Below are 24,012 nucleotides of genomic sequence, written 5' to 3' on the forward strand. Positions count from 1 at the left end.
ACTCATACGTTTGGGAGTTCAAGATTAAGAATCAAGAATTGGGGAAATTGTCATATTTCAGAAGTGTTAACAAAAGTCAGGTACAAATCAATGCTAAAACTCGTATTGAAACTAGCTACTAATATCGATAATATAAATAAAAAAGTATCAATAATAGAAAAAAATCACATAAACAAGAACCTTTCCTAAACAGCTTCAGAATGATCTTGAGCTTTATCATAACTAGAATAAGATCACATAGTAAGATAAAGAAAGTACTATTATTTTGTGTTGAAATTGAATAGTGTTTTTTATTATTGTGGTTTAATAAAAAGTGGTATCGAGCCTATTCCTTAGTATCTAAATTGAGTTGAGTTTGATTTAAATATCGTACGTTACTTTTTTTATCACACATTTCATACTTTTATTCCGAAAGTTTGATTTCATACAGCTGAAAGAGCAAACGTGATTTTATATAGCTGGATTAACACTTTTTGGACACAGGGGCGAACCGCACTCCACTGGTCGTGTAACAACGGCTACTTAGACGCCGTGAAGCTGCTGCTCGGCTACGACGCCTTTCCCAATCTCATGGAGCACTCGGAGGAGAGGTGAGGGACGGGCGGGGGCGGGGACAGTGCGGCGGGCGACACGTGTGCATACAAATGTGCTGTTTGTTCAGGTACACCCCGCTGGATTACGCTCTTCTGGGGGGACACAGCGAGGTCACACAGTTTATGCTGGAGCACGGCGCACTGTCCATCGCGGCCATCCAGGACATCGCCGCGGCATCCATCCAGGCGGTCTATAAAGGCTACACCGTCCGGAAGGCCTTCAGAGAGCGCAAGCAGCTCCTCATGAGGCACGAGCAACTGCGCAAGGACGCGGCCAAGTGAGCACACAACTTTACCTTCGTACCGCACAGGTTTATTGTAACTCTAGAGCCTTTCGATCAAAGTAGTGGGTGGTTTATGGTTGGAGACGCCGACAGCATTCGGTTGATTGATAAAGGAAATTATTTAGGTCACAATATAGAACAAAAATATATATAATCGGGACAGTTTAAGAAGTCAAGTCATTTCAAGTTAATATATATACACTATAATTTTACTTAATTATTCAGAAAGTTTTATTTAAATAAGCTGTTCACATACTAGAAGGATGGAATTTGTTTTATTGTTATTTTCTTGAATTAACCTTTATTTAACCAGGTAAAACCCATTGAGATTGAAACCTGTTTTCCATTGTGACTTGGGGAAAATGTATTAGATGATGGAATTGTTTCTTGGTCATGGAGCCTTGAATTCTGGTTAAATTGTGATGTTTTTTTCTCACAATAATCGTAGCATTAAAATGTTATAGCGTGACATCAACTTGAAACAAAAACCTGGCAGAAAGTTAGATGTAAATTTTATCAGCTGTCAACAATTCAAATTTTCATCAAGATTTGCAAAATTAGGACTTATTTTGTATCTAAAAAATGACCTATTGTGAGACAAATAATGTTTCGTATCTTTGACTTCTATATGTATGTTTGGAAACGCTTTTGGGAACGTTTACAATGTGCTGCAATGTTAATCTGACCTATACCTGTTAATACTAACTCACTGCTCCATCTTTTTCAATCAGGGGCCTTTGCGTTTTATATTTACTCGCGTGAGCTTGTATTGTCAGTATCTGTCTATGTCATCCCTTCTTAACCTATTGGAGTCACATTCTCCTCGTATCTATCTTTGTCCGTGTCATCCATGTACACACACATACGTCTTAGAGCTGCCTTTTCTTTTTCTTTTTCCTTATATTGTCAACAATTGGCAGTTTTGCTTCATTAATATGTATGAAGCTCAGCCGTCTCACCCATTTGGAAGATTGCAGAGGTACGTTCAATTTTCCCTTTACACTTTTTCATAGAATTCAAATATTTAGAGTTTAAATGTACGGCAGAGGCTATGTGGTAACTAATGTCCATAATGCAGTTGTTTGCAGTAAAAAATCTAACCCTTACACGTTTAAAACCTGAAATTCTGCAACATTATTTAATAATTAGTGGTTTATATAGTTTTTCTAAAACAGCCTTTGATAACTTTTAAAGCTATTTTTCTGCCCGACTAAAATGAGTCTCAATTCAAAGTGTAGCTGTTTCTAAACCCTTTGGAGTACAAATAAATTGCTGGACTCTAGTTTTTGCCTCTGATGTCTGGTTTGCTACAAACTGCTCAGAAGAATATCAGATAAAAAATCCTGTATAGCTTTTCTTTGGTAAATATAAAGAGGAGGAGCTGGTGTCTGGAGGGACTAGTTTGGGCATTTGTTGGGTTTTGAGAAATCCTCTTCAGAAGTTGAAGCTAATTTAACTGAAAATGGGATTTGAAGATTTGTAATAATGTTTAACGAAAAAAAAGTCTAGATGGGATCCATATCAAAGGCCTTTTCCATTTTTGTGAATTTTAGGTTAAACCCAGAGTGGTTGATTTGACTGGAAATAAAAGTGTTACAGCTTTCTCTTCATGTTTATGTTCAACACGCCCAGCAGTGCATTTTCCTTTCATCAGATGGTAGACAAAAAGGAATAAATTAAGAAAATGTCAGAGGGTCTGCTGGAGGTTTTATGTGGTTTTATATGTCTTGTGGTTATTAGTTACCACATTAGCCCCCAGCAAAACTTTTTTTAATCCTTTTTTTTTTTCTAGTGTAGTGAAAAAAATAATGGGAGATTTACTTCCAGAACCTTGAAGTGGGCGGGGACTGTTAAGCTCCAACTTTAATGTACAATTAACTTTCATGAGCCATGTTAAAACCCTTATCATTAGCAAACTTGAAAGTTGTAAAATTACTGATTCATGCTTATGATTAATCTCCGGCCTCAGCTCCCAATGTTTGTGGAATGTCTCTCCCCACTCTTTGCCAAATGTCACACTGTACTGTCCTGTCCATGGGTCAATAAAATCCTAATAGAGACACGGTTGTACATTTTGACTAATAGGTGTTACTGCTGTGTGTTTAGAAAGCGAGAAGAAGAGCAACGTAAGCGAGGCGCTGTGCGGAGGATCGTGTCGAACAGCAGTGAGAAGAGACACGTCCCTCTGGTCAGGGCGGAATTGGAGAGAACAGAAAAATCCTCTTTGGTTCACATTATTGAAGACTTGTCTTTAAATGATTCTGTCGAGGAAACGAAGAAACCTTTCAGTGACAAGAGTGAACATGCCGTAAACAAAGAGGGACGGCTTAAAGGTACAAAAGAAATGATTTTGCTTTATTGAACAGAAATAGCATGGAAATAACTCTGTGACAGGGAAGACGCACGGTTTCCATGTTATAACCAGAGAATTACAAACTTCAGCTAGCCGCGCTGATAATTTACTACTTCATATTGGGTCGAGGTTAAAGGTGCACTATGTCTGTCTCCAAGGAGATGTTATTGCTTTACTTGGAATGGTCCACCAAACGGCATTAAATGTACGTTCACACTTGTTCAGTCTTGGTTTGAGCCCAGTTTAATTCTGATGTAGACTTGATTTTGTCCTGGTTCAGCCCTGGCCCCAATGGTCCACGTTTTGTTCCGAGTTTAGTCCTAGTTGAGTCATAATTTTTTTAAACGTATCTATCTCCAAGCAAGTGACGATCAGGCCAAGTTTTTCAGCTGGATTGGGGAATTAAATAAATACGTACATGCAACAGATAAGAGATAGCCTATGATTCATGGAATACTGCAATGTCAGGCAAACCAACGTTTCCATGGAGACAAGAAAAAATACACAGTGTACCTTCAGGATTATTGTAAGGATTAATCATATTACTATAAACAAAAGTAGAATAACGTGTATAATAATTGGCATACACTTTTTTTAGTTTCCATGCATTTACTTATCGTCTAAATTGGAAAAAGTCCTCAAAATGTTGCATATAACAGGAAGCTGAATCACTTACACCATGTTACACTAGTACAAATGTTAGAAAATTATTTAATCTGGTGTATAATAATATAATGTCTCAATTTCCTCCTCTTGACAGCCCCAAAAAGAAGACTGTCCAGAAAAAGTCCAGTGGCAGAATCACCCAGTGTTTTTCAAGCTTCGAGCACCAATGAAACCTGTTCTACAAGTATTGTAGAAAATATGCAACTCACTTTCAAGCCAAGACCTTCTTCTTTGCCTAAAATGAAAGAAAGAGCATCATCCATTCACAAAAATGTTAAGACTATGGACCAAACTGGTGCCTTTTGTACCAAACAGCACAGCTCCGTCAATGAACCTTTGCGGACGTGTAAAACTGCTTCTCATTCTACCTCAACACAAAAACTGAAAAGCCAAATCAGACGGGAACAATCGTCAGAGAGGGAGCAAACTCGCCAAAGAAATGTTCCGGGACGAGGCTTGAAAGCTTCAGATAAAAGTGCATTAAAAAACTCCAGTGTTCAACAAGCTTCACAAAACAGATCAACAACACACGGGAAATGTGATGGAGAACTGCGCAGGAGACACAAAGCTGCATGCACCATCCAACAGGCCTGGAGGAGGTAAGAAACACTGTAACATTCTTCATTATTATATATATATACATTTGTTTATAATACTGTAGTAAGTAATTCATTGTAGACATAGTATGTAACTAAGGATGTACCATAATCATGTAAACGTTGCAGCTTTTATTGTGTTTTTGTTGCCAATGAAATGACCAAGCTCCATTGCAACATTTAAAATTGACTGTTATTAAAATGCATCATAATATTCTGTCATGACATAAGTGACGGCACAAAAGATTTCTAAAGTGTTAATTTGGAGAAAAAGCAGCATTTTGTACATTTCCCTACAGTATCCATAAATATGAGGTTAGTATTTTCCTTAGGGATTCAACTAATCGTGACTAGTCCACTATGAATTATTCAAATAATTATAGTTGTACTAAAACACATACCAAAAGACCTTTTATCACAAAGACAATGGTGTATTTGAATCAAAATGTCAAAACATAATAAACATTCCAGATTTTTCATCCAATACAGCCTTCAGTCACAACATTTCAAACTTTATTTGCTTAAAACTATATTTTAAAAGTCTCAGTGTACAATAGAAATAATCGATTGACCATTCGACTACTAAAATAATAGTTAGTTAAAATAGTTAGTTGCAGCCCTAACATTACTTTAAGATAATATTTTATTTTATAAGCAGTGATTCGAATATTTACTAAGAGTAAAAAAAAGTATTCGGGAAAACGGCTACTTGGGTACTGAGTGACAATTTGAATGTAAAAGTTATTTAACACCTGATTTATGCTTTAGGAGTTATAATCAGACAGACAAGGCACTAAATCATGCACAGATTCTGATATTTCCAAAGAATATACACAAAAATAACAACAGGTGTAAGACATTTTCAAATTCTTTAACATTGTTCACATAAAGCTTTTGTCACAATAAACTCACTCGTGGAAGAGGAAACACAAAGTATGCTGTCTGAAAACTGTAACCGAGTACTACCACCCTCTGCCTTTAACTAACATAACAAAGCAATGAAATTAACTATGAACATGTCGCATATCGCAGTAAAAGTCCAAGAACATATACGTTCTTTTGAGGTTGTATAATTGTGTGCTCAGTGGCTCCTTGAGGAACAATGGTAGGGCCATCTGCTGCACACATGTGTCCTCTCCCACCGCACTCATTCCATCGCGGAGCATGGGAGAGACGGGAGAGACACGGAGGCTCTGCACAGATGAGCTGTAATTTAAGGCTTTGATATCAGTTTAACAAGAGGCTAAAAGTTCAGCCTTGTTGTTCTAATAGCTACCAGCAAATATCCGCGCCTCCACGGGCTTGCACCGCAGGACACTATCTGCTTTTATTCAGCCAACACAATTATATTCCTCTATATATGTATGCGCAGGCTCGTAAGTGTCCTTCATAAATAGTTGCACTTTGTTTATGCATAGTGAGAAGATGAGGGGTTACTGGCGATGTGAGGGCTTTGAAGACTGCCAGATCTGGACCCCTTTTTTTTCTCGTGTTGGCAGGTTCTGTGCGAAGAGGCGTTCCGAGGCCAAAGCGTGTGAGCGAGTTGTGCAAGTGTCCCGCCACGCCCAGAAGACAACAACACGGGCGTCACTGTGTAAATCTGCCAGGAGTAAGAGCGCTCTGCTACAAAGCATCTACGGTAGGAATCGAGCAGGGATCGGTACACCTTTTGATATGGAATTGTTATTATTATTATTATTATTATTATTATTATTATTATTATTGCACATTGTGCAATAATAGTCGCAGGTTGTGGTCCAAGAAATTACTCAAGTACGAGTAGTATTTGGGGAAACTCAGAGGCTGGTAGTCGTATAGACTCGTGTAGATGTACAGATGAATTTGCTATCGTTAATATCAGAGGTTGGTAGTACTCGGTGACATTCACTTGAGTAACTTCAAGAAATTGTACTTTTTGTAGTTTTCAGACACCATGCATTTACTTCTTCTTGAGTAATAATAAAATAGGCCGTGGCTGCGCTGTCAAATAGCCCAGCCGTTTCAGGAGCCACGGCACGGCCATATAGCCTCATGGCTAACCCTAACCTAACCTAACCTTAACCCTAACCCTAACCCTAACCCTGACCCTAACCCTAACCCTGACCCTAACCCTGACCCTAACCCTAACCCTAATCCTAACCCTAATCATAACCCTGACCCTAACCCTGACCCTAACCCTAACCCTAATCCTAACCCTAACCCTGACCCTAACCCTAATCCTAACCCTAACCCTGACCCTAACCCTGACCCTAACCCTAACCCTAACCTGGCGCGGTCTAAAACAGCGCGGTCAAATAGCCCAGCAGTTTCAGGAGCCGCGGCACAAAATAACAAAATAACATGTCAGTTTCGGCCACGCCCCGCGGCTCTGCAGACACTCTCAATAAAATAATAGTCTGAGTAACAATAGTCTTACTCAAAGTCCTCTTCCCACTGTGGGGGACAAAAGACAAAAAAAAGACAAAAGCTTTGTGTTGACAATAAAATATGTTTTAAATTATTGTTAAATAATAGTAATTAAAATGTTATAGAACATGAAACTAAAACAAGACCAGAGAGAGAACAATAGACACAAATCAAAATCAGTATACATCCAACAAAAAGAGAGCAATTAAGGTATATGTAACCCAAAACAATAGTCTCATTTAACCCATAGTCTTTTTTTCATTTTTTTGTGAGGGACTTTTTCTCGGCTGCCAGGAAGATGCTCCAGATATATAAGTTGATTGTATCAATGGCAGGAGTTTTGAGACCCAAATAAATAGTTCTGAAATCCAGTGGGATGATGTCGTCATAAATTGTTTGTAGCATTTTATTGGTCTCATTATTTCTGAGCAACAGGACAGTCCCAGAACACATGATAGTGGTTTGCCTCCTGGCTGCCACAGTTTCTCCAACAGTTACAATCTCCTTGTGAATAATGAGTACTTTGACATGGTGTTATGAAAAAACATGACCCATTTTTCCAACAGAATTCCCTCCAAGCGTGCGATGTACAAATATGTCAATTTTTTATATAATTGGTAGAGCGGCTGTTCAAATAGTTTACACATTTGTATAATTTAGATATTATTCCCCTTGAAAGTTCTGATTTATAAGATTTCATAAATATTTCAGTCAGAGGGTTCATTTCTTGGTTATAATAACTCCTTATTTATAAATACCTATAAAAATTCTTTTCCTGCAAGTCAACATCTGTAGATGTTGAAAGAATCTGAAAGAGTATTTGTTCAATTTTTTGAACATAATTGAGGTGTATATACATATACAATAGTCCACATTCAGAATAGATATGGGTCTATATGAGGCACAATCCAGTCGGACTTTCCTTCTTAAGGTATTAGAGATTTGATGGCTTCTTTCCAACCAGGTGAGGTTGGACAGAAGGTGAGGTGAACCCATCACTCCCCTGGAGATTTATTGTTCTTTAGTCTCTTGATTGAGCCTTGAATTTACAATACTGTTATTTCAGCTCCTTTTTTTGTATTTTGCTCTTCTGTCATAACAGGCAAATTGAGGGTGTCCAAAAATAAATTGATTTAATCTTCTTTAACTCTAGAGATTTTACAAAAAGTTTTTTTTTTTTTTGGCTCTACTTTTGTAATACCTTTGTTTGGTAAAGACCATTTTCTTAATTATTTCCTGTGAGGTCAGGTCATTCATTTCTCCTCTTATGTTTTAAATTTCCTGTAGCATTTGAGTATTTCCATTCTTGGCCTGACTCTTCTCCAGCATGCGGCAATGGCTATACTTTTTCCTCTCAAAACTGCTTTAGCAGCAAGTAACTATTTTAACATTTATGTTTCTTATACCTCTCCTTCAGATATGATTAATTTTATTCTAATTTTTGTGTCTATCCTTTGAAAATACCATTTAGTTGCTCAAAAAGTTGATGTAAATGCAACAGAGTACTACCCACCTCTGTTCATAATAGCAAGTTTATCTCAATTAAAATGTCATGGGTCCATACAATAGCAGTTGATGTACGTAGGAAGTACGTAGATGCGCCCCTCCCAAATACCAGGCCAGTATCATGCGGTCCCCTCCAGAACCTCTGCTAGGTTTCACTCCACAGACAGCGCTGACCTTCATCACACATCAGCAGGTGATGATGGGACGGCTGCGTAGAAACCTCGCTCTGACCAAAACCTACAAGTATGCATGTCATTCGGGCAGAGTCCAGCCCTCTGACGCGCCTCTCTCCTCCCCCTTTTCGCCTCGCCGCCTCCACCACCGCTCTCTCTCACTCTCTGACAGGCCTGGCACTGTGAAAAGTTCAAAGCTGTCGGGAAGAATGTCAAAGCCAGGGCTATCAGCTGAATACACGGACCCACACGTAACCTCACTCGATCTTGGACTAGTTTTCTCACTTCCCGTCATAATTTACAAGATGTAGACTGATATTTGGCACACGACTTCGTACGGACGTCATCATCTTCATCATTATCATACGCATTTTGAATTCTAAAGGTGCAACTTTTGTGGTATGAGGTTCGACAGCTGTAATGCGAATTACAGGTGTTTCATTGCGGGAAAAAAATACCTTGAAAAACAAACTAGTCGCCTCTCTACAGAGCTGACTTGTAACTGGGTCGTGCTTGTTTAATGCCATACTGGAACATCCAGGAGCTCAAAACTTACCTAGTGCATCTTTAAATATCCAATTCAAATACTGTTCCAATAATCAAGTAAATAAACTGGGAGTGTCTACAGAGCCACGGTGGCTCCTGAAACTGCTGGGCTATTTGACCGCGCTGCAGCTCTGTAGCCACGGCCTAATAAACTAGACCAGGGCCTCAAAATAAATATGCCATATATGGAATGCATTAGGTAGTGAACATTTGGGCAGATTTTGAAATGTAGCTCTATCCATGGGTCTCAGACAGATAATATGGATCATTGCTATTGCGATTAATAATTAAATGCAAAATATACAACAAATATAGCTGAAAACCATTAATATATCATATTTCAGCAGTGTCAACCCTGGAAATGATGATTTTGTGTATTTAGGCTCAAAATATATTTAATATTTATTTTTGGATTTAAAACGAAAGTCAAAAACTTAACTAAAATGAAAAGAAAAAGTGCAGCATTTATATTAGGATTAAACGTACACAATATGTCAAAGTATATTAAGATAAGATAAGCCTTTAGTGTCCCACATGGGGAAATTTCATTGGGGTCAAATGTGTGTTTTGAGCATTTGTCCATTACAAATGTGAATATAAATCACTAACTAAAATTTTTGTATTTAAAGGTAACTCCATGACACAAAAGGGGCGATCTCTTCGAGGGCCCCAGCCCAAGATCCCTGTGGGCGCACCGCTGCGCACTGTAAGCCAGAGTAAGTACATGTAAATACTAGGGACACTCAAAATCCTGGTATTTTGACAGTTTATTTGTGTTCATCATTATTATTTCCTCATTATTTTTGCAGTGAGTGGCATCGATGGTGTGCACCTGACTGACGTTGTGAACCAAGCCAAACTCTACTCGTACCACCTCCGGCCACAGAGCGCCGACCAGAGACAGAGGAAAACACTCAAGAAACTCTGAACACACACGCAAGCGCACAACTCCGTCCTGGCCTTTCATGTTTTCTCAGCTGGCCAGTGGCCTTACCTCTTATTATATAGAACTACTATAGACATTGTTCATTCAGTGCGTCCGGTTTTGCTTAAATTAATCCTGGTGACATCAGAGCCGTGACCTCACGCAGGGTTGGGTTAAGTCCGCAGAAATCGTGTGTGTGTGTATGTATGTGTGTAAAAGATAACCTTTCATCCATTGTAAAAGCAGCACACACACGCACACACACTTGTCTCGCTGCGTCGCACTGGCTCACATACCGAGATAACCTTTCGTCCTGTTGTGGAGAATGAGGCGCTCTATCAACAGCCGGTCATAGAAATCGCCCACCTGCAGCCACACATTCATTTAACACTGCCCACACTCACTAGTACTTTTATACTAAACTATGCGCCATATATTGTACGTATTCTAATATATATATATATATATATATATATATATATATATATATATAAAAAATTGCTTTTTCACAGTACTTCTTTGGATTTGCTCCTTGCTTTAATAAAGACTGATTGTGCTGGAAAAGTAATGCATGTTTTGTGCAGTTTTCTTTCAATAAGTGCAATATAAATAAAGTGGATTTTGATTAAAACCTCAGCTCAAGTTTCGGTCTGTAATATAAATAAGGTGATAGTGGTCAACTTTCTTTTTTTTTTTTTATTAACAAGTGACTCACAGTTGGCAACAGAAAATGCTCAAAAAGACAAGATGAGGCGTTTTGCTGAAAGAGTACAAAATGGACTAGATCGGTTTATAAAAAATATCAACAGAAAGTCCATTTTTTTTGTAACGCAGAGTGGAGCAGGTGTGGTCTAAAAGTGTTAATACATGTCTCTCATGCCCACACCGCCTCGATGGACTGAGGAGCTGTGTGCCATGGTCACGCTGAAGCAGTACAGCAGGTCAGTCATCCACTGCTCTCTCGTGCCACCTCTGGAGAATCTCTGCCAAAAGAAATAAAAACACTAATGCTATTGTTCTGCTCTTACTAGGGATGTCACAGTATTATATTACAGTATTATATTATAATGCGAGAAAAAACATTACCATTTTATTCACGACTATTGAGACCAAACAACAAGAAAATCTCCATTTTCTAACATGTTGCTATTCCTCATGTTTGTGACCGGCTTTACGAAATCAAACTTTCTGAATAGCAAAGTAAATGTGACAAAAATATCAACATTTAGATGTATTTAACTATAGATTTAATTAAAAATACTTAATTTTGCCTCTAAAATAGTCACAATTATCATACTTTAGTTCTTACGATTATAAGTTAACCTTTGACGTCCCTAAATATTAACTACTGTGTTGGCTGCGTTTACATGACCACGCAATAATTCAAAAGAGACAATAGTTTAATGTTGAGGTGGAGAGCAGGTCAAAGACTTATGGTAGAATTTTAACAGGCACAAAGTCCAATGTCTTCTCTATTTTTCCCCTTGTGTGGACATTAAAGGATTATCTTATTTGAGCAAAGATCAAGGTATTGAAATTCTTAAAATATGCTCTTACACTAGCTTTGTATGGGTTAGGGTTTTACTGTTTATAGAACAGCAGCAGCTGTACTTTGTGCCATAGAAACAAACTGACACTGAACTGAATGCAACATATTCCTCTTCCTGATTTGAAGGATTTGGCATGGCAACGGTCCTCAGTTGTTATAGCAACATTAATTATTTTGAATAAGAAAAAGTTCGCACAAAATCCTTCAAATCAGAAAGGAATCATTTGCCAGAAATCAATGAATTCATGAGTTTTAATCACATGATTTTTCACTGTTATGGATGTCTTTCATTCGAAGGTATTTACCGGTTGTTGCTATTAGTGAATTGCTATGGTAACAGTTCAATTTTATCACTCTAAAACTCATGGATGTAAGCATCATTTGTTTATCATCTAGGATTCTAGGTTTAAGTAATGCTCGACTAATTGTGACTAGTAGACAATAAAAAATAATCATATTTTGATCATCATTAATCGTCTATGGCCTATACACTCCAAAACCCTAACATACAAAAATAGACATTACTGAATCAAAATCTTTCTCACTTCCATCAATTATAGACTTTATTTGTAAATATTATCTATCTAGAAGCCTTGTGGTACTATTTCAACCTTTGAAATAGTTCAAATCTATTTAAAAATTCTCAATGTACCACAGGTTTAATCGAGCACTCGTTGATAAATAATAGTAAGTTGCTGCTCTGTTATCATGATTTGTGCATGTTTTCCGTCTCACCGTGAGCTGCTGGATTATGTCCTGGAGCAGAGCGGTGTTTGACAGCAGCTGGTTGTGCAGAGGCGAGTGCTGCAGGAGCATAGACAGGACCTGTCCCAGATGAGGCAGCTCGTCTTCTGTCAGATCTCCTACGCGAAACAACTGCAGCACCATCCTCAGCAGGCGAGGAATGGCCCCGAGAGCGGACACACAAGACCCCCATATGGCCTCCCTGCGAATGTAGAGAGTTTAGGCCTATGACTGCCATTTTCTCCAGAATCACAACTAAACACGGTCACAATAAGCCACGATATTGAAGAATGTCTTTATTTTGTATTTGGTGTATATTAGGGCTGTAGTCATTTAGATGTTTTATCAAATTAATGATGTTTTAGTCAACCAAAATGTGTATTAGTAAAGTTATTTCATTTCAATTATAAGAATTGTATGGAACAGTGAAAAGGAGAAAGACACAGAATGAGTGGGCTAAAGATTTAGGAACGAATTAAAGAATTTAATCTGCTATTTTACATGTAAATCCTTATGCTTTTTGTATAAATCATTGTTTTGCGTGAACTCCTGTGCACGCTTCAAAATATGTTACTGACAGACCAAATTTATATTAATCAATTGATTAGCGTGCCATTGTTTAGCCCAGACCTTTTCTGGTTGGTCTCGGGGGTTTCCTGTTGCAGAGTGGTGAGCAGAGCGAGTAGACTGAGGCAGCACAGAGACAGGAGCCGCAGCACAGGTTCACTGGGCACGACAGAGCGATCCCTCAACCTGGTGACGGCTTTGAGCAGAGCCGCCGCCGTGCTGTCAGGAACGACTCTCAACCTAGCCTGGAAATCACATGCAAAACAAGTAAGCAAACAAGACACTGACCATTCAAATGACTCATCCTGCTTTGCAAATTGTGCTTACCAAGTATCTTAATATGCCATTTTGCATGACTTCAAAACACTGAGATTTTGATCCCAAATTTTCAAGACAGAGGCAGACTTCCTGCAAACAGAAGCATACAATAGATTAAGTTGATGTGACATTCAACATTCAACAAAGCCTTTAGATAATAAATTAGATGGAGGTCAGGAGAAGTCTATGGTAGAATTTGCTGGTTAACTGTCAACCTGGTTTGTGGTTAAGCGCTCTGTATTTACGGTCCAATATCTTCTCTGTCAGCATAAACAATCAAACGTGAAATAGTGTCGAGACATTATTCAACTCCAAAGATGTGATTGTTGTCAGTTGACATTAAATCATGAGATTAATATGACTAATGCCACAAATAATTATTCCATTTTGGATAATTCTCCTTTAGTTACATAGGCTCCGCCCACCATCTCAGAATATGACATCATCCATTTCTAGCGTGCACAAATTATAAAAACACATTATAACATTTAAAATGAACAATTAGCATCTTCAGATCGCACTTCTCTGAATTCTATCATAGCTAAAGGCTGACCCATGTGATGTGGTAGAAGTTTACGCGAGGTGGTTTAAAACTGGCCCACCTGTTGGCATTCTGCCCATCATTAAAAACAATCTTGTCTCATTAGTCCAAGCAGACTTGACATAGTGCGTCCTTTATTGCCACCCGCACTATCCCGGCCGTGGCCCCTCCCGCCTCCTTTTCACCTCCCGTGATTGACTGCGACAGCGAGATGAGAGACGGGATCTGAGGCCTTAATTGAGGAGCAGAATTAGTGATTATAAGCCTTTCCAACCTGCTCAGACGCTCATACACACTTGCCCCGGGGCAAAGTTACGTTGGCGGTAATTTCTGTGCAGAAATGTCACACTCCCATCATGCCACAGGCCCTCATTAGCATTTGTGCATATCCGTTGTGCCCGATAACCACGCATCTCCAACCTGTGCACCCTGATGAAGGTCTCCTCTCTGCCGGAGCACCTCGATAAAACGTCCCCCCTCTGATTTTATATGAGAAATATACAGACCAGAGGGGCACTCAAAGACCACCACTGTGTCCAGAATATCAACATTATTCAGCTCCTAAAGTGACACCTTTTACAACCAACTTCATTTGATCAGTTTAAGGCCATGCCAATAACCACATTTAAATTTAATTGTGATTGAATTGATCACAATTTCCTCTCAATTATTGACTTTGGGGGCTTTTTAATGGACATCTGCAGCCAATCACAGTTAAAACATGAGGTTTGGAGAGGAACTTTTTGTAATACCAGAGCGGAAAGCATTCATTTTGGTTTAAGCTGAAGTTCATTTTGTTTGTCTTAATGATCCATTTCAGTAACAACATTAATAGCAAGAATGTCTGTTGAATTCAGTTGAGTTTGATCCATATAAAAAGGAGTTATTTTAGAAACTGATAGAGGTGGGCAATATAAATTCATATGGATTTGAATAAAAATTGGTACGTTGGAAACTTTCAAATAAGGATAAAATGCGAAATTTAACAGTTTGATAATTGAACCTCAAATAATACATTTAAAGAGATGTTTTAACACATTTCTGTTGGATTCACATAATATCTTCCGACTATCGTTATCGGGATACTTTAAAAAATCTAGATATACATGTTTAGATAGATGCATTGCATTTTTAGACTGTGTAAATCTTCGCATGCTCAGTGAACCCACATCTGCAATATCCCAGTGGTGCTTGAAGTGCTCTGTGGGCGTGGCGTGAAGTCTCAGAGGCGACAGGGCGACGAGGGGCAGAGCGCAATCGCCCGCAACGTTCTGCAGCGACGACAGTTTGTCAGACGAGAAGCCGGCCAGCGTCGAGAACAGGAAGCTGAGATAGTCCACGTCCTGCAACGCCGGCTCCTGGCTCCCGACGGTCCAGCTACTCACCGAAGATCTATGTGAGGAGAGAAGAGAACGTCAGCAATAATCGAGCACATAAATTAAGGAGAAGCACTGGTTCTCAAACTGCTCACAGGATCACTCCGGGAAATATGACTTTTAAGTACAACCAGATCTAAACCAGGTCTAAAGTAGGTCTAAAACCAGACTAAACCAGGTGTAAAGTTGTTCTAAATGGCTAAGTATAAAGCCAATAATTATCAAACAATTATTTCTATAGTACATTGACACTTTTTAAATACATTATCAACCCAATACAGGGTGAAATATGGTGAATAGAGACGTTTTTGCTATCGTCTTTGTTATAGAAAGGTCTTTTTGCATGTGTTTTAGAGTTGGTGTAGTAAAAGTATGGCATTATATGGTTTTGTCAAAATAAGACTATGATTATTTGACATAGTTGACGAGTCATGATTAATCGATTAAAACGTATACAACTGATTTTAGCTTAGACAAAATTATGCAAAGTAGTCCACGTGACATAAGTTTTTGATAAAAACATTAAATTGGAAAAAGAATAAAAAGTTTCAGACGCATTCATAGCTTGAAAATTTTGCATATCACGTGGCTGAAGTCTGTTTAATTAATGCTTAATTACTCTGGTCTGTGTCACGGCTTTATTTTCAAACCCTTAGTTTAGCCGTGTTATCAAATCAACATTTTTGTGATGGACACTGCTGTTGTGATTTTGGACTGTACAAAAGGAATTGAAATAGTTTGAATGTTCTCTTGTCACGATGGTACAATAGTAACTGAGGAAAAGTGTGTGTGTTTTCCCAGCCCCGAGAGGCACGCGCAGGACGATCTGTTTTCTTAATGCTTGATGACGATGCCACATTCTTGACTGCCAAAGAGCCCATTGTATTACATCTACTAAAACACGCATAAAAAGCAACACACTCAACATTTGATAACACTGCCCTACTAACACAGTGGTAAATAAAACTTGTCATAGAAGCAAAATAAATATACGTATATATACACCGTATGCATTAGAAGCACTACATAGAACTAAACAATACTTTACTATTAACTGCAACCCAATCATAAAACAGTAACCATTTTGAGTGTTTTTTTCTTATACGTTTATGCTTCAATTGTGACTGAATACATTTTGATGTAAAGAAGTTTTGCTCAAATAAAATTTTAATCAGCATAGTCCAATACTGCCACCTTCTGGTTGTCTTAGCTTTTTCATGGTTAGGGGAAACGTGATACTGTTCTGTGCAGTGATTTTTACTAAACAGGTGCTGTAGTTAAGTGTGTGGTAAATAGAAAACACATTATCATTCCATTTAATAATTATAGTTAGTCCTAGTTAATTGTAAATCATAAAATAGTTTCTTATTGTTCTGTTTTTCCTAATGCCCTACAATTCTGTTAGTAGCCACACACAATCACGCACGTGGAAAAAACTGAAAAACCACACAAAACAACAGATTTGTCTGTGGATATTACATTGATTAAATATTGTGTTAAACGCAACATCCTTGTCTTTTCAACTGTGCAAAGTCCTCAAAATGTGGCCTTTAACAGAAACTTGAAACCCACGATGAGTGTGAAAGCCAGAGGACACGTTTGCCAGCTCAGACTCACCTCAGATGCACAATTCGGATGAGCGAGGCGCCCAGGTCGGCAGAGATACGCCCGTCATTGCAGCAGCTGCTCAGATTGGCCAGGAGAGACTGAGGCATCTTGGGGAGGAAGTACAGCAGTTGTACCATTTGTTGTTGTAACTCGGATGGTAAAAATACGACGACCCCTTCGTTGGGATCTAAAAGCCAATATACACACAGCAGATGTTAATCAAAGGTTTAGTCATAGGTTTATAGGTTCTCTACGGCTCAAAAAAACGATTTTTGAGCCGTAGAGATTTTTTCCTAATATTTCCACCTGATTTATAAAGAATGACATATTACGCTTTTGGTATTTATTAATAATCTATCATATACAAAATTGTGAAATGGGATTATCGTTGGCCTTCATAGACTTTTAATTTAATTGTCTTTATTTTTGGATAAATAGCTATGTGACATCTTTTAAAACCCTATGTGTATGATCCAGAGTATTCAAAGAAATAAAAAGTAAGAACAGAGCAGTGGGAAATCATTGTACTGGTACAATGGGTAAAAATGTCACGACAATTTTACATGCGTCTCCTTTGAAGTAATATATATACACTTCTTGTGCCCGTTTTTTCTAATAACAGTGCCCTGTTGGTTGTAAGATCTCATATCCAAGGACGTGGCATGTGTAAGTCTGCATTCAGCCCCAGAATACAATTATCAATCATTAAATTAGTTGGCTACTGCTTCGGGAATCCAGATCTTAGATCTGATTTCTGGTTCATTTCTGGGCCTATCCACATGACACAAAAACAGGCACAAAGTTCAACGTCTTCTCCGCGTGCACAATTAAGCAAAAGTGCAGTAATTCTTTGACAAAAGGGTTGGGAAGTGATGCCATTATTCTTCTCTAAAGACCTGATTGTTGTCATCTGAAAGCCATGAAATTAATACGACGAGTTTGTGGGGCAAACAAGTAATGTTCGGTTCAACGTTGGTGGATCGAGCGTTTGGTTTTTTTCTTCCAAAAACAGTCGATCTCCCACAGAGATAAACAGGCCCCTGCCCTCTGTCTGAAATCACGACTTCATCAAATTAAGGAACGTGAACGAAGCCCATTACAAACTCAATGGAAGGGGGAAAAAAGAAGATTTGTGATGAGAAGAAAGAAGCGTGAGCGTCTGGTACAGGCAGTGCTCGTGTGGTGTTCTGTCTCTGACGCAGATACTGAGGTCAGACGCCCACAGACAAAAGGAGTCTTGTGATGGAGAATTTGGGTCCACATCACGGCCAGCTCCCTCCTCGGCCCCTCCCACTCCGACACACACGGCTCACTGTCTGACCAACATCACAGAAGTGGACGGGAACAAGTTTGAAGTAAAGCACAACCTGGCAATAAAAAAGTATGCCGCAAGTAGATATCTGGCGCCCCCTTCTGTACAGACATGTATTCATGAATTTTTGAGTTTTAACACTGGGCCAGAAAAAAACGACAGATAACTAGAATTATCTGATAACCCAATAATCGTTTGGCTTTTTGGTGAGTGTTTACATGGATGAGAGAAATCTGATTACCACAAACACCTGGTAATTGTTAAGAGTATTTGGAAGACAAAGTATAATGCATTTTAAAATGGCTCTTTCAATCTTTAATATTATTTTGGTCGATAGTTGCCAATTTCACGTAATGTTCCTTGTTAAAACCTGTACGGACGTGAGCAATCGGAAAGAAATCTGATTACTCACATAAGATGTAATTGTTTACGTTTCAGTAATCTGATAACGCCAGGAACCAGATATTGTTTGTGTACATGAAAACAGTGCCACTCTCTGTTTTTTAATGAAGCCTGTACACAACATTTATGTAAGTTTTGTAAAGCATTGTAAATACATTGTTAGGGGTAGGTTTTTTTCTTTTTTTCTAAATCTTTATTTTATTATTATTTTTGTCATATAGTTTGGCGAGTAGAAAACAAATATTTGCAATCAAAAAGTGAGTCAAGAAGTACCACTATTACTACTGTGACGTGTTCAAACTGGACGTACCAAAGAGCTCAGAGGCATATTTCTGTAAACTGTTGAGCATGTCTTTGTTTCCCCTGGACGCCGCAGCCTGGATGGACCGGATCAACTGAGCCGATAACGTGGGGTTACGGTGGCCCAGCTGGGACAATTGTACTGGAAGAGAGGCCAACCACTGGGACAGCACTTTACTCCTTTAGAGATAAACAGACACAAAGGAAACAACACAATTAATGTGAGCTCAAGTTCAATAAAGCCGATTAAGTTTGATCAGGGGCAGCAGAGGTATGTAACTCCACAAAGTTTTATTGAATCACATCAAAATATGAAGGGTTGATGAACAAAGGGAAAAAATTACATTCTGGCAATTCTGTTCTTTGTTGTTTTATTCAAAGACAATGGTTATTCTGGTTCATAAGCTGAACAATGTAGCCTTTGTATTGTAGCCATCATAACATGTTTTGCTGTTGTGATTTTGCATTTTATCATTCGCTCATTTAGAAGATCAAGATTGCATTTACCGGTATTTTAGCAAACAGAATAAGTAAAACGTAGAATAGTATGCCATTCATTTGTAATTGTGGAACTTGTAAAAGTAATAGAATCTTTTATCAATAACTAAAATGTTGAGATATTTGGCAGTTGCCAGAGCACAAACTTTCACTGTCAGGTTCACGCAAAACGCAGGTCATTATACGCACGTACCTGGCGACGTGAGTATGGACTTGCTCTTGCTGGTAAAGCTTGCTGTAAAAAGACAGCAGCAGAGTTCTGGTATGAAGAGTCAGGTGCTTCTGTTGATAGTATGAATAAATCGCAGCCAACAAGTCTTCTGTCACAGCTGCAAAACACAGGAAGAGTACACGCTTCACAAACTGACCGATAACATATCTTAGATAATTACTACTACTAAATCACTGCACTATAATTAAAAAAGATCCCCTTATTTAACTCTGGTGTCACAATTAGCACCTCTAAAAGTCAGGCCCCTACGCTGGCAGTGTTTAAATTGGTGGGATTATAACTATAAGGAATATTATATGCATTTTAATTTATACATTTAGCTTTTGTATTGTTTGAATGTACTTGCATTGTTAATTTAATGCATGTTTTAATGTATGTAAAGCGCTCTGAATTACATTTTGTGCAAATTGAGCTCTACCAATACAGTTTAATCAAGTGATAAACACAATTCAATGTCATAGGAAACAACGAAACAAAAACTGTGCATAGCGTTGATGTAAAGTGCAATACAAAAAGGTGCAATATGTCCCATACAATAAACCCCAGTAAATTAGATGTGTATATATTATTTACGTAATGTTATTGCATGTATGCTTTCTGGGCAGAGTTTATAAACACATATTGAAAAATTTTAGTTTTGGTTTTTTACGTAGAGATTTCTGAGACGCTGAGAGAGCCTGAGCGCAGCAAAGTTCAGCCAATACTTACTCTTGCTCTTCTGCGTGAGCACCATCTTCCACACAGAGTCCAGCAGCGTGTTGAGCTGCTTGGAGCTCAGCTTAACTCCACTGCTCAGAGTATCTTGAGCAAATATCCTTAAAGGTGTCAGCCAGCTCGAGTCGGACTCTGCAGCGGGCTCCTGTTTTTGGCTGAGGGAAACCATGACCTGGCACAGCGTAATGTTCAATGCCAGAGGGGCCACCATTGTCACGGGCAACAGGGCAGATTGCTTATTCCTACAAAAACCAGGGACAAACGCAATGACGCTCACACTTTCAAAAGACTGTTCATTTACTTGCATACCGTTTAGGTTCATTCTTCTTTCTATGCTTGGGCGTGTCCAGGTTACCGTAGGGGAAATTCTTCAGAAAATGTTGCTTAAATTCACCTAAATATTCTTTACGAAACCAAGCGTCCTAAAGAAAAAGATTGGGTTGATTCAAGTTTAGAATAACAGCCCATTATATTAGAAGATAAGATAAACAGTTGCTTCGAAGGTGTGCAAAAATTCAAAACAGTAACTTCAAAACAGTGTTGTATATTAGTGCACTGCTTGAACTTCATCAATCAAGACTTTTACAGGCACATTATAGTACAGGTCTCGATTTATTACAAAAATAGGATCCAATTCATGCGAGAATGTTTTAAAAATGCATCCCAAAGTACAAAAAGGTAACAGAAGTCTTACCAATGCTTCTTGGTGCTCTTGGTGTGGGGCTAACTTTCTCAAAAGCTGCAGAACGGTTAAAACCTGGAACATGACTGAGGTGGCATCAGGCGTGAGCAGGTGAGCGGCATCACTGTTGTTCCACGAGTTATTATTGACACTGGCCTCAACCCAAACTTCAAGGAGAAGGGGAACCAGTGTAGCGGCGAAGTTCTGGACCGCTTCTTTTGAGTCTAAATTCTCTCCCATTTCACCTGTAGATTCACTTTGGGGCCTATGGAAGAAGAGCTTTCGTGTCATGTTTGAAGTGTGATGTATGAAACCTTTAAGTAGTCAGTATCAATTTTGAGCACAAATGTGAATGTACTAAATCAAAAGAAGAGAAATAATAATAGTTACAATATTACTGTCAATTGTGACATTTTCTGTAGCAATAACTGAACAGCTTCATACCTGAGTTTAAAAGATGAAAATTGAGTTGGTTTGGCTCCAGAATGTTCAAACATGTTCACAGTGACTTTATTGTAAATGAGCTCCTCCCATGTTAGGTTTAGAGATGTAATGTTACCCTCTTTATCCAACACCCCTTCACTGTGGGACATATCAGTCTTTTCCACTGGTCTTTCATCGACAACTGCCTGCAGGAACTGACCGAGCCTAAAGACAATGAAATTATGAGAATAAAACAGACTAATAAATAGATGCAATGAAAATTGAAAAATAAGTAGCTCATCAGCAGTTCATATTTCAGTCTCTCAAATGTTAATGCTCTTGGGCAGGTTTAAAATGTGAACTTTGGACTGAATCCTACAATTCATTGTTTTATGGCGCACAGAATCACCATAACAAGTTCTTATGTTTGTGAATTCTGTTCATTGACAATGGCAATAAACCTTTCTGAAACCTGAATTAAAATACAAATCTAAAAAAATCTAAATCACAATCACACTTGTCAAAAGAAAATCGCAAAAAGATATTTTTCCAAAAACATTCAGTCCTATTGGCTGTGTAGCATTAAATTTATTAAACTCCATAGAGACACACAGGTGGCACCACCAGGTCAAGTTACAGGTCAGTTCTGCGGAGAGGTGGCCCCGCACTCAGAAAGAGTTCATGTTTTTAAAGCAGTGATAACATGTCATAATATGGAACATTCCCTACAAAGCAATAACATCTCAAAAAGGTCATCTCAATATTGTACAGAGATCCCAAATAATGTCAATATTTCCCACTCCTAGTATATTGTTGGTGGTTCTGATTTGTTTGTAGCTTTCTATACTTACCTCAGCAGTACATTTAGTCGCCATTGTTGGCTCGTCACAGCCCGACCAGGATTAACTGAGAGCGCCCAGGTACGTGCTTTAGAGTCCTGGGCCTTTTTTGCTCCTCCACTGTTTTGTCGGTGAGAAATTAACTCCAAAAAGTTAGTGAGGAGCACCGCAGGTCTTGAGGCGAGCAGTGCGGGATAGTGTTCAAGAAGCACATCCAGGATTTTCATAGCGTCTTCTTGAATGCTGGCTTCTATGTGCGTCATAGCACAAGACAGGTGGGCACTGAGGAGGGGGAAAAAGGGGGCCACTCGCTCCGCAGGCACCGACTGGGATATAAACCTGCAAACAGATACATGCAATTAAGATGAAAGCAATTGCACAGCACATAAATAATGTTTACGTCAATGGTTTATTTACTTGAGCACACGTGTGGCCCCCGCGCGAACATTTCCATCCTTATCTGTAAAAACTGCAGCGACTTCTGAGAGCAATCGAGAGAGATGCGTATCCAGCAGTTGTGGATTTAATGAAAGAAGCTCCCTCAAACCAAGCAAGGCACCGTGTTTTATGTTTGCATTGTAATGATGTAACTGGGACATAAGATCCTACAGAAAAGAAAGCAACAATATTTACAGTATGTTTCAATTAATTTCAATTTACCATTTTGAAAAGAAAATCTCCACATGTTGAACATAAGAATTAAGAAAGAAATCCCCACAAAGGTAAGGTTATATTCCATATAAATTTTAAAATTCTATAACCTAAAGTCAACTAGCAACTTACTTTCTGCCATAATGAAAAAAAATACCTTTCACCGGTCGTATTGAGAAAATTCAATAAACATTATGGCAGACTAATTTTGACGGACCCAGTATGTACATTAACAATGAACCAGGTCAAAAAATACATTTAAATTCTACTTTCTTTCAGTCGAAAATAGTGTTGTCATGATACTAATATTTCAAACTCAATTTCAATACTATGGAAAAGGCTCTTACTAACTAGGCCATGACTCTTAGTATTGATTGATGACCCATTAGTCTGATATCGGCATAGAAAATTACTCACATTTATTCCTAGGTTCCTGTGAGTGGTGGGTCCACTTGCGTCTCTCTTCAGTTGTGCAGGAAGATTGATTCCTTTTGAACGGAAACTGGTGTTTGTGGCATTGTCAGCTCTAGGCTTTTTCTTCCCGATCTTCAACTTCACTTTCTGGAAATCATCCTGCCGCTTTTTCTTCTTGATTTTCATCTTCCAATGTTATGCCAAGCTCTGTCAACAATCATTTAGAGATTCGTCACAATACATACAAACTAACGTAGCAAAATGCTCACCAAGCCCTGTACGCTTTTTGTTGTTCAATCTAGAACTGGTTAGAAAGGGCACAATTTAATAAGAAATATATAGTGAGTAGTGAGAGCAAGGCCTTTAACGTCCTTCTTTTCCCCCAAATGCAGGAATGACTGTGATCAGGTTAATTGCAACAGCTACATCTATTTTGGAAAAACTTTCACTATAAAACGTATGATGTTGACTGTCTGTACATATAACATTTAGGGTAAGAGGCGCCAGGCTTTTTGTGCAGCATGTACATGTAATCAGCGTTAGCCACATGCTAACATTAACATCCAACATGCGGGTTTAACTTACAAGCACAGGAGGATTTTGGAGAGACTCTCCAGATAGCGTTAAACGTTGATTTGAAGAAATAAAAAAATATTATGCGGGCTGCAAAACACTAAACACGCTGCAAAATACAAAATGTAGCTCGTGTAAAACGTCGGGGTCCTGCGGTTTTTTACACGCAGGAGAGGGACAGCATGTGATAAAAAGTAGGGAAAAAAATGAAAAAATTGACC

The 24,012-nt window shown here is 38.6% G+C and overlaps 2 protein-coding genes across 2 annotated transcripts in view; one reads left to right on the forward strand and one right to left on the reverse strand.

Moving 5' to 3' along the window:
* invs (inversin) overlaps window positions 1–10,492 on the forward strand; it is a 29,790-nt gene extending 19,298 nt beyond the window's left edge. The window contains exons 13-19 of the mRNA XM_072460671.1: window positions 484–590; window positions 662–871; window positions 2,984–3,210; window positions 3,991–4,495; window positions 5,992–6,131; window positions 9,753–9,839; window positions 9,933–10,492. Coding sequence (XP_072316772.1) covers window positions 484–590; window positions 662–871; window positions 2,984–3,210; window positions 3,991–4,495; window positions 5,992–6,131; window positions 9,753–9,839; window positions 9,933–10,051 — 1,395 coding nt within the window. The 3' untranslated portion in view covers window positions 10,052–10,492. The remainder of the gene's footprint in view (window positions 1–483; window positions 591–661; window positions 872–2,983; window positions 3,211–3,990; window positions 4,496–5,991; window positions 6,132–9,752; window positions 9,840–9,932) is intronic.
* Window positions 10,493–10,724: 232 nt separating this feature from the next.
* Window positions 10,725–23,967, reverse strand: tex10 (testis expressed 10). Its single transcript, XM_072460246.1, has 16 exons — window positions 23,804–23,967; window positions 23,222–23,425; window positions 22,571–22,758; window positions 22,166–22,492; window positions 21,336–21,539; window positions 20,904–21,156; window positions 20,519–20,631; window positions 20,204–20,451; window positions 19,457–19,592; window positions 18,776–18,945; window positions 16,761–16,938; window positions 14,937–15,159; window positions 13,236–13,316; window positions 12,972–13,153; window positions 12,333–12,543; window positions 10,725–11,031 (listed from the first exon to the last, which is right to left on the reverse strand). The coding sequence occupies exons 2-16, from the start codon at window positions 23,402–23,404 to the stop codon at window positions 10,909–10,911; spliced, it is 2,820 nt and encodes a 939-aa protein (XP_072316347.1). The 5' UTR covers window positions 23,405–23,425; window positions 23,804–23,967; the 3' UTR covers window positions 10,725–10,908.
* Between the last annotated feature and the right edge of the window lie 45 nt (window positions 23,968–24,012).

This window comes from Eucyclogobius newberryi, unplaced genomic scaffold (genome assembly GCF_026437365.1).
Source record: "Eucyclogobius newberryi isolate DKJ021-1_F unplaced genomic scaffold, fEucNew1.0.hap1 SCAF_3, whole genome shotgun sequence".
NCBI lineage: Eukaryota > Metazoa > Chordata > Actinopteri > Gobiiformes > Gobiidae > Eucyclogobius > Eucyclogobius newberryi.